At 42.4% G+C, this 15470-nt stretch overlaps 1 protein-coding gene across 1 annotated transcript in view; it reads left to right on the top strand.

Moving 5' to 3' along the window:
• Positions 1-15470, top strand: part of CHM (CHM Rab escort protein) — a 149887-nt gene that overhangs the window by 80494 nt on the left and 53923 nt on the right. The window contains 1 exon segment of the mRNA XM_068250016.1: positions 5436-5513. Within this exon segment, the coding sequence (XP_068106117.1) occupies positions 5436-5513 (78 nt within the window).

A 15470-nucleotide genomic window follows, 5' to 3' on the forward strand; every position in this document is an offset into this window, starting at 1 on the left:
ATCTCTGTCTGATGGGGAGTGCAGCTCCATAGAATAGACTGTGTAGGTATGGCTCTCATACTACATGGAAGGGGGTAAGATCTCTGTCTGATGGGGAGTGCAGCTCCATAGAATAGACTGTGTAGGTGTGGCTCTCATACTACATGGAAGGGGGTAAGATTTCTGTCTGATGGGGAGTTCAGCTCCATAGAATAGACTGTGTAGGTGTGGCTCTCATACTACATGGAAGGGGGTAAGATCTCTGTCTGATGGGGAGTGCAGCTCCATAGAATAGACTGTGTAGGTGTGGCTCTCATACTACATGGAAGGGGGTAAGATTTCTGTCTGATGGGGAGTGCAGCTCCATAGAATAGACTGTGTAGGTGTGGCTCTCATACTACATGGAAGGGGGTAAGATTTCTGTCTGATGAGGAGTGCAGCTCCATAGAATAGACTGTGTAGGTGTGGCTCTCATACTACATGGAAGGGGGTAAGATTTCTGTCTGATGGGGAGTGCAGCTCCATAGAATAGACTGTGTAGGAGTGGCTCTCATACTACATGGAAGGGGGTAAGATTTCTGTCTGATGTGGAGTTCAGCTCCATAGAATAGACTGTAGGTGTGGCTCTCATACTACATGGAAGGGGGTAAGATTTCTGTCTGATGGGGAGTGCAGCTCCATAGAATAGACTGTGTAGGAGTGGCTCTCATACTACATGGAAGGGGGTAAGATTTCTGTCTGATGTGGAGTTCAGCTCCATAGAATAGACTGTAGGTGTGGCTCTCATACTACATGGAAGGGGGTAAGATCTCTGTCTGATGGGGAGTGCAGCTCCATAGAATAGACTGTGTAGGTATGGCTCTCATACTACATGGAAGGGGGTAAGATTTCTGTCTGATGGGGAGTGCAGCTCCATAGAATAGACTGTGTAGGTGTGGCTCTCATACTACATGGAAGGGGGTAAGATTTCTGTCTGATGGGGAGATCAGCTCCATAGAATAGACTGTGTAGGTGTGGCTCTCATACTACATGGAAGGGGGTAAGATCTCTGTCTGATGGGGAGTGCAGCTCCATAGAATAGACTGTGTAGGTGTGGCTCTCATACTACATGGAAGGGGGTAAGATTTCTGTCTGATGGGGAGATCAGCTCCATAGAATAGACTGTGTAGGTGTGGCTCTCATACTACATGGAAGGGGGTAAGATCTCTGTCTGATGGGGAGTGCAGCTCCATAGAATAGACTGTGTAGGTGTGGCTCTCATACTACATGGAAGGGGGTAAAATTGGTCTGTGATCTTGCCTTTTCCAAAGACTTTTATCTGATGTGTGTATCCACCTTTATTGTTGTGCACGCCAGACTCATTTTGAGCAAAGATGTAGAAAAATCTGTTCACCCCATTTATGTAATAAAGATTTTACGCCTGACCACATTGGACATATACTTATCATTTATAAGTCCTGATATGGATTTGGCTTCAATGGTCAACAGCAAAGCATAGGTGATATTACATTATGATGAGGTAATCAGTGAAAGGCTATTCATTCAAACGTAATACACATTTTATGTAAATATAGGCAGCTTGGAAAGGGGCCAATAAAAATGCAGCAGCTGCATCTCAATTGGTCCGCTTCCAAGCTGTAGACTTTGCATAAAATTAGCATAATGATTTACATCTCACTGGCCACTCCTATTTATAACTACAGATTTTACGTGGGAAATCGCAGCTTACACAGATCTATAGCCTGTAAGAATTTCCACAAACGTGAAGACCTCGAAGCTGTAATTACACTTTTCTAAAGCGGTTAAAATGTCTTACGTAATTTTCTCAAAATTGATTAAATTTAATAGCATTGTATAGGTAATTAAAGAGACACTGAAGCGAAAAAAAAAACTATGATATTATGATTTATATGTGTAGTACAGCTAAGAAATAAAACATTAAGATCAGATACATCAGTCTAATTGTTTCCAGTACAGGAAGAGTTAAGAAACTCCAGTTGTTATCTCTATACAAAAAAAGCCATTATCTCTAGGACTTTCAAAGTTGTGAAGAGGGCTGTTTTCTGACTTTTATTATCTCAACTGTTAGTTAACTATTTACTTTTCCTCTGGCAGAGGAGAGGTCACAGTTCACAGACTACTCTGAAAGAATCATTTTGAATGCTGAGTGTTGTGTAATCTGCACATATTAGAGAATGATGCAATGTTAGAAAAAACACTATATACTTGAAAATAAAAATATGAGAATATTTTCTTTGCTGCTAATCTTCTAGTAATTATTCATAGTACACAACCAATTCATTATATCATATATATTTTTTCGCTTCAGTGTCTCTTTAATAAGGTTAAAGTGAACCTCCAGACTAAAAATCTACTCAGCAGAACTGAAAAGGCTTGGTGTTTCTTTAACAGTTTCACAGCATCAGAACTTTGTTTTTCTTACCAAAGCCTCATTTTTTTTTTTTTAGCTGCACAGAAGCTAAGCTCTGCCCCATCAAAGAAAACTGCCCAGGCATTTTTCCCCTGATGCTGTGCAAAGCAGGATGGGATTTCTGATGATGTTGTGCTCGTTGCCTAGCAACTGGGAGGGGTAATAAGGACACAGGACAGTTGGAACTGTCTTATGCTCCCTGTCACCTCCTTTCAACCAAAAAGATGGCTGCACTCATTAAATCGCAAACATTTGCCTGTTCTTTTAAAACAGAGTGGGTATGAGATTGTATTACCGATCTATTTTAATTAACATAACTAATGTAACTTAATGATGTTTGTTTAGGCTAAAGTTCCTCTTTAATTACTAAAATATTTGTTTATACTGCCCACTGTCCTAAAAAAGTATATTTAAAAGCTTTTCAAAAGAAGTTTTGAATCTGGATGATACCATTCTTAAAGGGGAACTTCAGCCTAAACAAACATACTTTCATTAAGTTACATTAGTTATGTTAATTAGAATAGATAGGTAAAATAATTTTTTACCCACCCTGTTTTAAAAGAACAGGCAAATGTTTGTGATTCATGGGGGCTGCCATCTTTGTCCTGGGGGCAGCCATCTTTTTGGTTGAAAGGAGGTGACAAGGAGCAGGAGACACAGTTCCAACTGTCCTGTGTCCTGATAACCACTCCCAGCTGCACATGCTAGGCTTCAAATGTCAAATTTAAAATGTAAAAAAAAAAACCAGCAGAACGAGAGCAACAACATCAGAAATCCCATCATGCTTTGCACAGCATCAGGGGAAAAAAGCCCGGGCAGTTTTCTTCTGTGCAGCTAAAAATGAGGCTTGGATAAGAGAAACAAAGTTCTGATGCTGGGAAACTGTTAAAAAAACACCAGGCCTTTTCAGTGCTGCTGAGTGGATTTTTAGTCCGGAGGTTCACTTTAAGCTCTTATTCCGTTAAGTTAGCCAATGGCCTCAATTCTGGTAGGGTTATCAAACAAATTCCCTCATGTGAAGTTATTTACCTCATGAGGTAATGACATTTAGCAATTCTGGTAGGTTTTAGTCATGTTTTACCTCTTGAGGTAAATTATGAGGTAATTTACCGAAAATAGCGATTCTCATGGAAATTAGGGGGCACGTTAGCACATAATTTACTGATCAGTTAAACACCTGCCTGTGTCTAGAGGTAAAATCAATTTGTATGCATTTTGCAGTTTTTAGTGTTCCTATTGCTATTTTAGTGTCGTTCCTATCGAGGCTGTGTGATAGAAAAGAATAGCAGAAATTAAAATCCAAATATTTACTGGATTTTTTTTTTTTTAAAGGGATGCCTATAAATATACTTTTCATAGGTTGCTACATAATCAAATACACCTTCCCTCGCGCAAAAAAAAAAAAAAAAAATCTTACAAAGACTATCCTAATTTATGGAAGACAATTAAAGAGACACTGAAGCGAAAAAAAAAAATATGATATTATGATTTGTATGTGTAGCACAGCTAAGAAATAAAACATTAAGATCAGATACATCAGTGTAATTGTTTCCAGTACAGCAAGAGTTAAGAAACAGTTGTTATCTCTATGCAAAAAAGCCATTAATCTCTACGACTTTTAAAGTCGTGGAGAGGGCTGTTATCTGACTTTTATTATCTCAACTGTAAGTGAACAGTTTTCTTTTTCTCTGCCAGAGGAGAGGTCATTAGTTCACAGACTGCTCTGAAAGAATAATTTTGAATGCTGAGTGTTGTGTAATCTGCACATATTATAGAATGATGCAATGTTAGAAAACACACTATATACCTGAAAATAAAAATATGAGAATATTTTCTTTGCTGCTAATCTTCTAGTAATTATTCATAGTACACAACCAATTCATTATATCATATTTTTTTTTTGCTTCAGTGTCTCTTTAAAGACTACTATTATTTATTTACTGCATGCTTACCACTGAAATTCCTCATGTATCCCACTTTATGCATTTACCTCATGTTTTACCTCATGTTCGGAAATGGAGAAAAATCTTTCAAAATTGCTAAAAAAAAGAGAGGAAGATACATCATGATTAGTCTCAATTCTGGTAGCTATGTGAGGTAAATATTTATTTGTAGGTAAAATGTCTCATGATTTTCCTCCTTTTTTTTTTTTTAGCAATTCTGAAAGATCTTTCTCCATTTCCGAACATGCAGTAAAACATGAGGTAAAACATGAGGTAAAACATGAGGTAAATGCATAAAGTGAGGTAAAACATGAGGTATTTCAGCGGTAAGAATGCAGTAAATAAATAATAGTAGTCTTTAATTGTCTTTCATAAGTTAGGATAGTCTTTGGAAGATGTTTGTTTTTGAGAGAGGGGAGGTGTATTTGATTATGTAGCAACCTATGAAAAGTATATTTATAGGCATCCCTTATAAAAAAAATCCAGTAAATATTTGGAGTTTTATTTCTATTCTTTTCTGTTACACAGCCTGAATAGGAACTCCACTAAAAACTGCAAAACGCATAAAAACTGATTTTACTTCCAGGTACAGGAAACTGATCGGTAAATTATTGCGAACGTGTCCCCTAGTATTGCGAACGTGTCCCCTAATTTCCATGAGAATAGCGATTTTTCTGTAAATTACCTCATAATGTACCTCTTGAGGTAAAACATGTCTAAAACCTACCAGAATTGCTAAATGTCATTACCTCATGAGGTAAATTATCTCACATGAGGTAATTTGTTTGATAACCCTACCAGAATTGAGGCTGGTATTTTACCTACAAAAATATTTACCTCACATAACTACCAGAATTGAGGCCAATAAATAGTATTGTTATGAAACTTTTTGCTTTTACTGATGGCTAACACGGTACAACATTACTGCTACTTATATTTATTGTTTTACCGTATCCAATGAGTGTAAATCCAACTTTAACGGTCATTCTGCAGAACAAATTCAGAAATAGATGTGGGTCTCTGTCTGCAAAGGTTCACCTGAAGTGATCATTAGTAACTCGCTCTTGTATTGCTTCTTTCAGGATGAGCGCAGTTTTCGGGGGCATCTACTGCCTCCACCACTCCCTGCAGTGTCTGATCGTCGACGAGGAGTCCAAGCGGTAAGTAACCTCATATTTATTCACCTAACAAAGAACTCCGAAAGTCTATTTTGGAAAGGAGAAAGCGAGAGAAAAAAAACTTCAAAGGGGCTGATGGTATTAATGACATATCAACCTTGATTAAAACTAATCTGTGTACTGGAGCTGCGGCAGGAGGGAAGTCGGGACCACAGTATAGAAAAGAAATTCATTTTCCCAGTGATATTACTGCAGCTCCTGATCACCCAGCCTTGGAAGACAAATCATCGGGGGCCGGCAGGGGGGGGGGGGGGGGGGGGGGGGGACCGCGATGACTGATGTTAAGTTTTCCTTGTGGCCTTAGCCCATCTAATTGATTTTCATCAGATGACACAAAGCCTTCTGTTATTGCGTTTTTTTAAAAATGGAGCTCTCCTAAACAGGCATCAGATTAATCTCTGCTGATAATGCTTGTCACTCCCAGAGAAAAGACTTTAATGAGTTTCAGGTAGATGTTGTCATAAACTAGCCTGCCTTTCTGAAGGTTGGCTTAACCCCTTCACCGGAGCGGAGGTTGCAGAAGGCTCCGACGTCCTCGTCCGTAGAGGGGAGCCGCTGCTTAAAGGGGGACTCCTCTTCAGCAACGCGGAGTTTAATTTCCATCCTTAAATGACACCCGAGGCGAAAATTTTTAAGATATTCCACAGTTTTATTTGATGTTTAAATCTACTTTTTAAGTTTTATTAGTTTTATTGTTTTTGCTCAATGACACATTCATTGAAGTATGCCAGAGCTAAAATCTATGAACTATTGATTCTTTGTATCTCTTTCCTGCTCTCAGAAGCAGTTTTCTGCTAGGAAAGTGTTTTATAGTTGGAATGTCTTATCAGTGATGGTCACACTGTAGTCACTTCCTGTCTGAGTCAGGACTGAGTCAGCCACTTACATACCTGATCTTTAACTCTTTCAGGCAGAGAAAGAAAAAAAGGAACACAGCATAGTTATTTGTGTGCTAGGCACTGTACATACCCATGTCTATCTCATCATGTCACATGTCACTTCCTGTATCCTTTAACCCTTTAGCAGCCAATTTATTTAGAGGTTTGCATGTGCTCCAGGCCAGTTTATTTTAGCACATTTTTTTCAGCATGAAACCGATCACAATCTGTGGAGCTGCCGCCACCGCTGCCCTCCAGCTATACATTACCTGCTCCGGCCGGCGCGAGCCCCCCGGTCTCCGCTGTCTCATCTTCGCTGGGCTCCGAGTCTGTCAGGCTTCACTTCCTCTCCGGGGAAGTTTAAACAGTAGAAGGCGCTCTACTGTTTAAACTTCCTGCCGGGACAAGAAGAAGTGAAGCCTGACAGACTCTGAGCCCAGCGAAGATGAGAAAGCGGGGACCGGGGGACACGCGCCGGCGGAGCAGGTAATGTATTGCCGCTGTATTGCGTCGGACATTGGAATGCCGGTATCGACGCACTCCCGACTCGCCGGCGATCGAGCGAAATCGTCTGCACGGACAGGAACGACGGGAACGATTGATTTCGGTCGGAAATCGATCGGTCAACGTTTGCGCAACGATTTCACAGCAGATTTGATCACAGTGATCGAATCTGCTGTATATCGGCGGGAAAATCGTTAAGTGTATGGGCCCCTATAGTCTGTTGTCCTATCTGTAAGGAAACGCGGAAAGGCCGCCGTCTCTCGAGGTGAGGCGGCTGTTTCCGCGTCCAGCATGGCGTCACAACGCGGAAAAAACGCCGCATGCCGCATAGGCAGTGCGGCGGAATCCGCATTGGTAACGGCGGAATCCGCATCAGAGGCGGCCCCCGCACTAGATACATTGCATGACAGTACTGGTGTGGCTGGGACTGATAGTCCACCAAGATTCAGACTTACACGCGCGCGAGCACAGAGGCAGAGTTTAAATAGCAGTTAGAAGGGAGTCGGCTGACCAGCTGGGTCAGCTGACAAATTCCACTGCTCTCATTGGACCAGCAATTAGGGAGGTCCTGGAAAGGTCCTAGAGTATATATACTGCTGGTTGTTCACTTGCTCTTTGTCTGGCGTGCGATCACATATGTGGGAGCACTCAGACCTGTAGTCAGATCCGCAAGTGTGCCGGGACCAGCTGGAGCTGTAATCCTACACTTAGCTAGATTCTGTTGATAGCTAAAGTACTAGTTTGATTGTGATTATCTGTTATGACTTTTGCCTGCCTCGACTATCCTCCTGAACTCTGACCTTGTACCTCGATATTTCTGATACTCTGTTGCCGAACCCCGGCTCGTTTCTAGACTCCGCCTCAGCCTCCTGATTCTGTACTTCGATATTTCTGATACCCTGTTGCCGAACCCTGCCTGTACCTTGACTCCGTCTTTGTCTCCTGATCTTGTACTTTATCTGTCCGTGTGTTTACGACCTGGCTTGTCCGACCTCGAGAACCGACCTTACCGTTAGAGGCGGTTCCTCTCTCTGTTAGCGATCCTCCCTCCTGAGGGTCACTTTCAGATATACCTTCCTACTGTCAGTCTGACTCCTCCCACCTTGGAGAGCTCAGGGCTGCGGAAGGAATCTGTGCAGTACTCCTAGTCCTCAAAGTGTTACTGTTACACCAAACACTACACTCTACTCAGGTGAACAGAGGTTAGTTAGTAGGTGAGACTGCAGATCACTTATAATCTGGTATATATCTGTATTTCCGGTGATACTGCAGATCACCGGTAATCAGACACTCTCTGTGCCCACCGATCGTTACACTATCATATTATTAATATGTATTTATATGGCACTGACATCTTCTGCAGCACATTACAGAGTACATAGTCATGTCACTCACTGTCTTCAGAGGAGCTCACAATCTAATCCTACCATAGTCATAGTATAATGTCCTACCATATTATTATTATGTATTTATATAGCACTGACATCTTCTGCAGCACATTACAGAGTACATAGTCATGTCACTGACTGTCCTCAGAGGAGCTCACAATCTAATCCCACCATAGTCATAGTGTAATGCCCTACCATATTATTATTATGTATTTATATAGCACTGACGTCTTCTGCAGCACATTACAGAGTACATAGTCATGTCACTGGCTGTCCTCAGAGGAGCTCACACTCGAATCCTACCATAGTCATAGTCTAATGTCCTACCATATTATTATTATGTATTTTTATAGCACTGACATATTCTGCAGCACTTTACAGAGTACATAGTCATGTCACTGACTGTCCTCAGAGGAGCTCACACTCTAATCCTTCTATAGTCATAGTCTAATGTCCTACCATATTATTAGTATGTATTTATATAGCACTGACATCTTCTGCAGCACTTTACAGAGTACATAGTCATGTCACTGACTGTCCTCAGATGAGCTCACACTCTAATCCTTCCATGGTCATAGTCTAATGTCCTACCATAATATTATTATGTATTTATATAGCACTGACATCTTCTGCAGCACATTACAGAGTACATAGTCATGTCACTGACTGTCCTCAGAGGAGCTCACACTCTAATCCTACCATAGTCATAGTCTAATGTCCTACCATATTATTATTATGTATTTATATAGCACTGACATCTCCTGCAGCACTTTACAGAGTACATAGTCATGTCACTGACTGTCCTCAGAGGAGCTCACAATCTAATCCTTCCATAGTCATAGTCTAATGTCCTACCATATTATTATGTATGTATGTATATAGCACTGACATCTCCTGCAGCACTTTACAGAGTACATAGTCATGTCACTGACTGTCCGCATAGGAGCTCACACTCTAATCCTACCATAGTCATAGTCTAATGTCCTACCATATTATTATGTATGTATGTATATAGCACTGACATCTTCTGCAGCACATTACAGAGTACATAGTCATGTCACTGACTGTCCTCAGAGGAGCTCACAATCTAATCCTTCCATAGTCATAGTCTAATGTCCTACCATACTATTATTATCTGTTTATATAGCACTGACATCTTCTGCAGCACATTACAGAGTACATAGTCATGTCACTGACTGTCCTCAGAGGAGCTCACAATCTAATCCTACCATAGTCATAGTGTAATGTCCTACCATATTATTATTATTATTATGTATTTATATAGCACTGACATCTCCTGCAGCACATTACAGAGTACATAGTCATATCACTGACTGTCCTCAGAGGAGCTCACACTCTAATCCTACCATAGTCAGAGTCTAATGTCCTACCATATTATTATTATGGATTTATATAGCACTGACGTCTTCTGCAGCACTGTACAGAGTACATAGTCATGTCACTGACTGTCCGCATAGGAGCTCACACTCTAATCCTACCATAGTCATAGTCTAATGTCCTACCATATTATTATGTATGTATGTATATAGCACTGACATCTTCTGCAGCACTTTACAGAGTACATAGTCATGTCACTGACTGTCCTCAGAGGAGCTCACAATCTAATCCTACCATCAGAATCTATTTTATTTGGCCAAATAAGTTTGACTTGGCAGTAGCTTAATGTACATAGACAAAACAATACAAGGACAGATGGTATAGATATTACACATCCAGGAGATTATATAAGCTATAGTGGTAGTAAACAGGGTGATCATTTGCAGTTCTATGCTGTAATGCTTTCCAGTCCTAACAACTCTACTTTGGTTCTGCATTAAGCATGGCTGCGGCCTGCTGTCTAGTGGTCCCCTTCCCACCTCTAACCAGATCCCTGGTGTCTATTGGCCTCCTCTCTCCCTTATTCAGTTCCCTGGTGTCTAATGAGCCCTCTCCCTCCACTATATAATTGCCTGGTGTCTAGTGGTTACTCTCCCACCCCTAAACATTTCTCTGGTGTCTAGTGGTCCCCTTCCCACCTCTAAACAGATCGCTGGTGTCTATTGGCCTCCTCTCTCTCTTATTCACTTCCCTGGTTTCTAGTCAGCCCTCTCCATCCCCTATACAATTCCCTGGTGTCTAGTGGCCCCCTCCCTCCCCTGCACAGTTTCCTTTTTTCTAGTGGTTACCCTCTCACCCCTACACAGTTCTCTGGTGTCCAGTTGTCTCCCTCTCAGCCCTCAAATTTCCCTGGTGTCTAGTGGGCCCTTCCCTCTCCTATACAATTTAATGGTGTATAGTGGTCCCTCTTCCCACCACCTAAATCAGTCCCCTGGTGTCAAGTAACCTTCCTCCTTCCCCTATACAGTTCCCTGGTGTCTAGTGTTTCCCTCCTCCATATGGCTTCCCTGGTGATCTAGAGTGGGCCATACATAATGCAAAGTGGGTAAACCACTTGCCGGCCAAATTTGATGGCTTGTTTTAAGGCAAGCCTGAACTGAAAATAAAGTTCTGAAATAATTGTATGTTTAGTACTAATGGTAAATTAGTAACATAGGACAGAGCCTTGTATACCGGTATTTATTTTCAGTTTATGATCTGGATTCTTATGACTGAATTCTAAACAGCAGCCATGAAAGTCTGGTGTAAAATCTGCTTCATTCAGCTGCAAAATAAACAGAAGTAATGACCCTTTGGGGCCCTTTTACACTATGGCGTTGCAGTAAGCAGTTTTACCACAAGAGGCTGCTGAGTCAATGAAATTATATGGAGATTTTCATGCGATACGCTACGATGGAAGTAATTAAATCACTGCATACTTGCCACAAAGTCATCCTTGCATTACCACATGATTCGTGCTTTACTGCACAGATTATGACGTAATGCAAGCTTGTGGCGACGTAGTAAGTGTAAACGACAGAGCACGGTGCGACACGGTGCACATGTGCGGACCGATGAGAATCCTCGTGATGTACTTCTTGTCCAAACACCTCAGCGCAACACAGTCCTGTCCCTGGGATAACAATCCTCCTTATGCCAACTCCAGATATTTCAGTTTCTATTCAACCATCACCACACCCGGTGGGAATACGACTCACCCTCTGGGGAGTCCAATGGATTGGTCTGTACACGCCTTGGGGTTATTCCCTGGTCACCCCCGACCACCACTATCTTAGCTGCTTCTCTGCAAGGATTTTCACCTGAAGAACATCGCAAAAATCGAGCACCTCATACCCCCAGAAGATCTGCCAACCTTAGTCCACGCCTTCATCACATCCCGACTGGACTACTGCAATGCTCTCTACACTGGCCTTCCAAAAAAGGTCTTGTACCGCCTACAGCTGATACAGAATACTGCTGCCAGACTGCTAACCAACCAACCCCGTCACTGCCACATAACGCCAGTCCTGCATTCCCTTCACTGGCTACCTATAGAATGGAGGGTCCTATTCAAGATCGGCCTACTGACATTTAAATCCCTGAATAATCTAGGCCCTGGATACATGAAAGATATGTTACAGCTGCGTAGCAATCCTTGCATTCTCAGATCCACAGGTTCTAATAATCTAGTCATACCCAGAGTCCACTTGGAAACTTTTGGTCCCAGAGCCTTCTGTCATGTCATGCTGCCCCTACGTTTTGGAACTCCTTACCTCAACAGATCAGGACAGCTCCATCCCTGGACGTGTTTAAATCCAGACTGAAAACCCACCTGTTCAGTTTGGCATTTGCAGAAATATAACTTTTGTTGTGTGAATACTTCATCCTACTAATTACTGAATCTGAGAGAGCCTAAGCGCTTTGAGTCCTACGGGAGAAAAGCGCTATAGAAATGTTATTGAATTGTATTATTGTATTGTATTTGTCTCTGGGGTCCTCGTTTAGGAGTATCCTATTTTAATTCAAATTATGCAGATACCTCCAAAGAGATGCTCAACATAGTGTGATACGGTATATAAAACTTTTATTACTAAAATACATTGCACTTACAATTTCCTGACGTTACAAATAGCATGAGTTTGTTAGACTGGCTCTCCCCCGTTCATGTTGGCCACTGGAGGGCTGTTCCACGGTGTAGTGTGAGGCTGGTATCGGCTGCCGCGCGCACAGCCGTCCCACTCCTCCTTCCCGTTCGCTCAGATCCCCGCACTCCGTTGCCACTTCCGGGTACCGGATGTTGAGCGTCTCTTCGGAGGTATCGGCATACTTTTAATTAGAAGAGGATAATCCTAAAGGAGGACCCCAAAGACTAATCCTTGCAGAGAAGCAGCTAAGACTGTGGTGGGGGGGGGGGGGGGGAGACCAGGGAATAACCTCAAGGCGTGTACAGACCAATCCATTGGACTCCCCAGAGGGTGAGTCGTATTCCCACCGGGTGTGGTGATGGTTGGATAGAAACTGATATATCTGGAATTGGCATAAGGAGGATTGTTATCCCAGGGACAGGACTGTGTTGCGCTGAGGTGTTTTTACACTAAAAATCGAGGACTATTTTGTACACTAGCGCACTGCCTACTAGAACTGTCTGAACTTGAGTATACATTACACCTACGGTGTGCGCGCTGTTATCCCTGTTAAAATATTTCTTGTCCAGCAAGGAGCATGTCACTGAACGGAGGCGGAGCTATGCATATGACCCTGTTGGCACACTATACCGCAGGGTCGTATGAAGTGCAGATTCGTGTGGTGATCCTGCGGCAGGCTCCGCACTACATCAGTATAAAAGCAGCCTCAGGCCTCTTGCACACTGCAAGCAATTCCGATTCCGCTTTTTAATCTCTTTTTACATCCGATTCAGATTCCGATTTGCAGTGTGCAGGGAGCAAACTTCAAATCTGAATCTGAATCGGATGTAAAAACTGATTAAAAAGCGGAATCGGAATCGCTTGCAGTGTGCAAAAGGCCTTAAAGTGAACCTGAGATGGTTCACTAGCGCTAATTTATACTTACTTGGGACTTCCTCCAGCACTGTGGCTTCCCTCGCCGTCTTCTTCAACCCCTCCGTTCTGGAGGTATGACTCCTGGTAATCCGGCCAGTCACCACTAGTCGAGGGCTTCTGCGCATGCGCAGCTCGGCTGTGAGCTCATCCCCGCTACGCTCCCATCCCCTGGAGGATTCTGCGCCTGCACCATGGGAGCGCAACGAGCGGTGAGCCGTGCATGCGCAAAAGGTCCCTACTGCCCGGATTACCGGGAGTCATATCGGCTTAAGGGAGGGGCAGAGGAGGATTGCAAGGGAGGCCACGGCACTTATGGGGCTGGAGGAAGTCCCAGGTAAGTATAAATTAGAGCTAGTGAACACAGGTTCACTTTAAAGCAGACTTGAACTCAGAACTTCCTCTCTGCTCTAAAAGATACACAACAGCATCATAACCTTTACAGAAAAAACATTTCTTTGTTACAGCTGATATAAATCTGGTTGAACTCGATGGACGTATGTCTTTTTTCAACCAAAATAACTATGTAACTATGTAACTATGTAAATCCTGCAACAAATCTGCACTGTGTCTACTTCCTGCTTTCATGGGAGCAGACATATTTTTAACATCCTGTGCTTTCAAATGAGCTTATCTGCCATCTCTCTCGGGCCAGTCATGTGACACAGGTGGTAGATCAAATTGCAACTTGTGATTAGTAACAGATGAGGGGGAATTAGACAGGCTAAACTCTCTAGATACACACAGGGTGCATTTCTCTATGTTTTCCTTCTGTCCTGTGCAAGAGTTCAGGTTCACTTTAAACTTTTCAGCACTAAAACCTTATCAGTATTGTTTCCTCAGCCAGATAAGAGTATTTGGCCTTCTATTTATACAACAGGAGCAACATTTCAAAAGTTAAAATTATAAGGATCCCATTGATCACATCTGCTAGCTGATAATAATTCAGGCAACTGTCTGATGTTTCTGCTTAATTATCTCGCTCTACTTATTAACTCACAGTATATCTCTCCCTTAATAACTAAAGGAAAACTTTAGGCCTTGTTCACACTAGGAACGTTTCTGTGCGCTTTCCACAGCGCATTGCCCTGTGCGTTTTGCAAGGTTGGACTGTTGACATGCAAATCCCTGCACAATCTGGGCCCTGGATACATGAAGGACTTGCTGAAGCTGCACCACACCTCTCACAACCTCAGATCAGCAAGTTCTATAAACTTGGTCACTCCCAGAGTGCACCTCATAAAAATCTGGAGACAGAGCCTTCTGTCATGCTGCCCCTACTCTTTGGAACTCCCTGCCACACCCAGTAAAGACAGCACCATCCCTGGAGCTATTCAAATCCAGACTGAAAAGCCACCTGTTTAGCCTGGCATTTCCGGACTTATAAAATGCTTCCTCTGTACCACGATGGTCTGAGCCATGCTTATGTGCTTTGAGTCCCACAGGAGAAAAGCGCTTTACAAATGTTATTTGTTGTTGTTGTTGTTGTATTGATTTTCCCATATGTTTAAATGTGCCTGGTTCACAATTATGCGCTGCGCTGAGCAACTTTACAAAAACGTAGGGTTGCATGCATTTCTGTGCGTTGAGCTGTAAAGCACACATCAATGCAAGTGAATGGGTGCGCTTTTTTAGCGCATAGAAGCACGTACAAGCATGTAGTAGCGCATGCCTTTTTTTTACATCTAATTCGAATAAAAAAATACATATATATATGAAAACAAAGCTTTATTGACAACTGCTACTGCTACAATAAGAAAAACGGGCTTAAAAAAAGCACAACGCACAGAAGCAAGCACTAAAGCGTGCACAAGTGCATACGTTTTTCAACACGCGCTTTTACACGTTTCTCAGCGCAACAGATGTGAACGAGGCCTAAGTGACGTGACATGATGAGATGGACATGTGTATGTACAGTGCCCAGCACATAAACAAATATGCTGTGATGCTTTTCTTCTTTCTCTGCCTGAAAGAGTTAATTTTCAGCTATGCAACTGACAGTTTTTCTCCAGCCAGACTACTGATAAGGAATTATAGCCATAAAATACTTTGCTCTAGGAAGCCCAGTTCTCTGCTAGCAGAGGATAGATAAACTCAGAGAAAAAGCTTAGCTTACCATCTAGAGGAAGCTATTGTTGGGAGGAACTCTTGTATAATACTCGCTGTACGAGAAGGGAACTCTTGTATAAGACTCGCTGTACGAGAAGGGAACTCTTGTATAAGACTCGCTGTACG

The sequence above is a fragment of the Hyperolius riggenbachi genome, chromosome 8 (genome assembly GCF_040937935.1).
Source record: "Hyperolius riggenbachi isolate aHypRig1 chromosome 8, aHypRig1.pri, whole genome shotgun sequence".
Taxonomy (NCBI): domain Eukaryota; kingdom Metazoa; phylum Chordata; class Amphibia; order Anura; family Hyperoliidae; genus Hyperolius; species Hyperolius riggenbachi.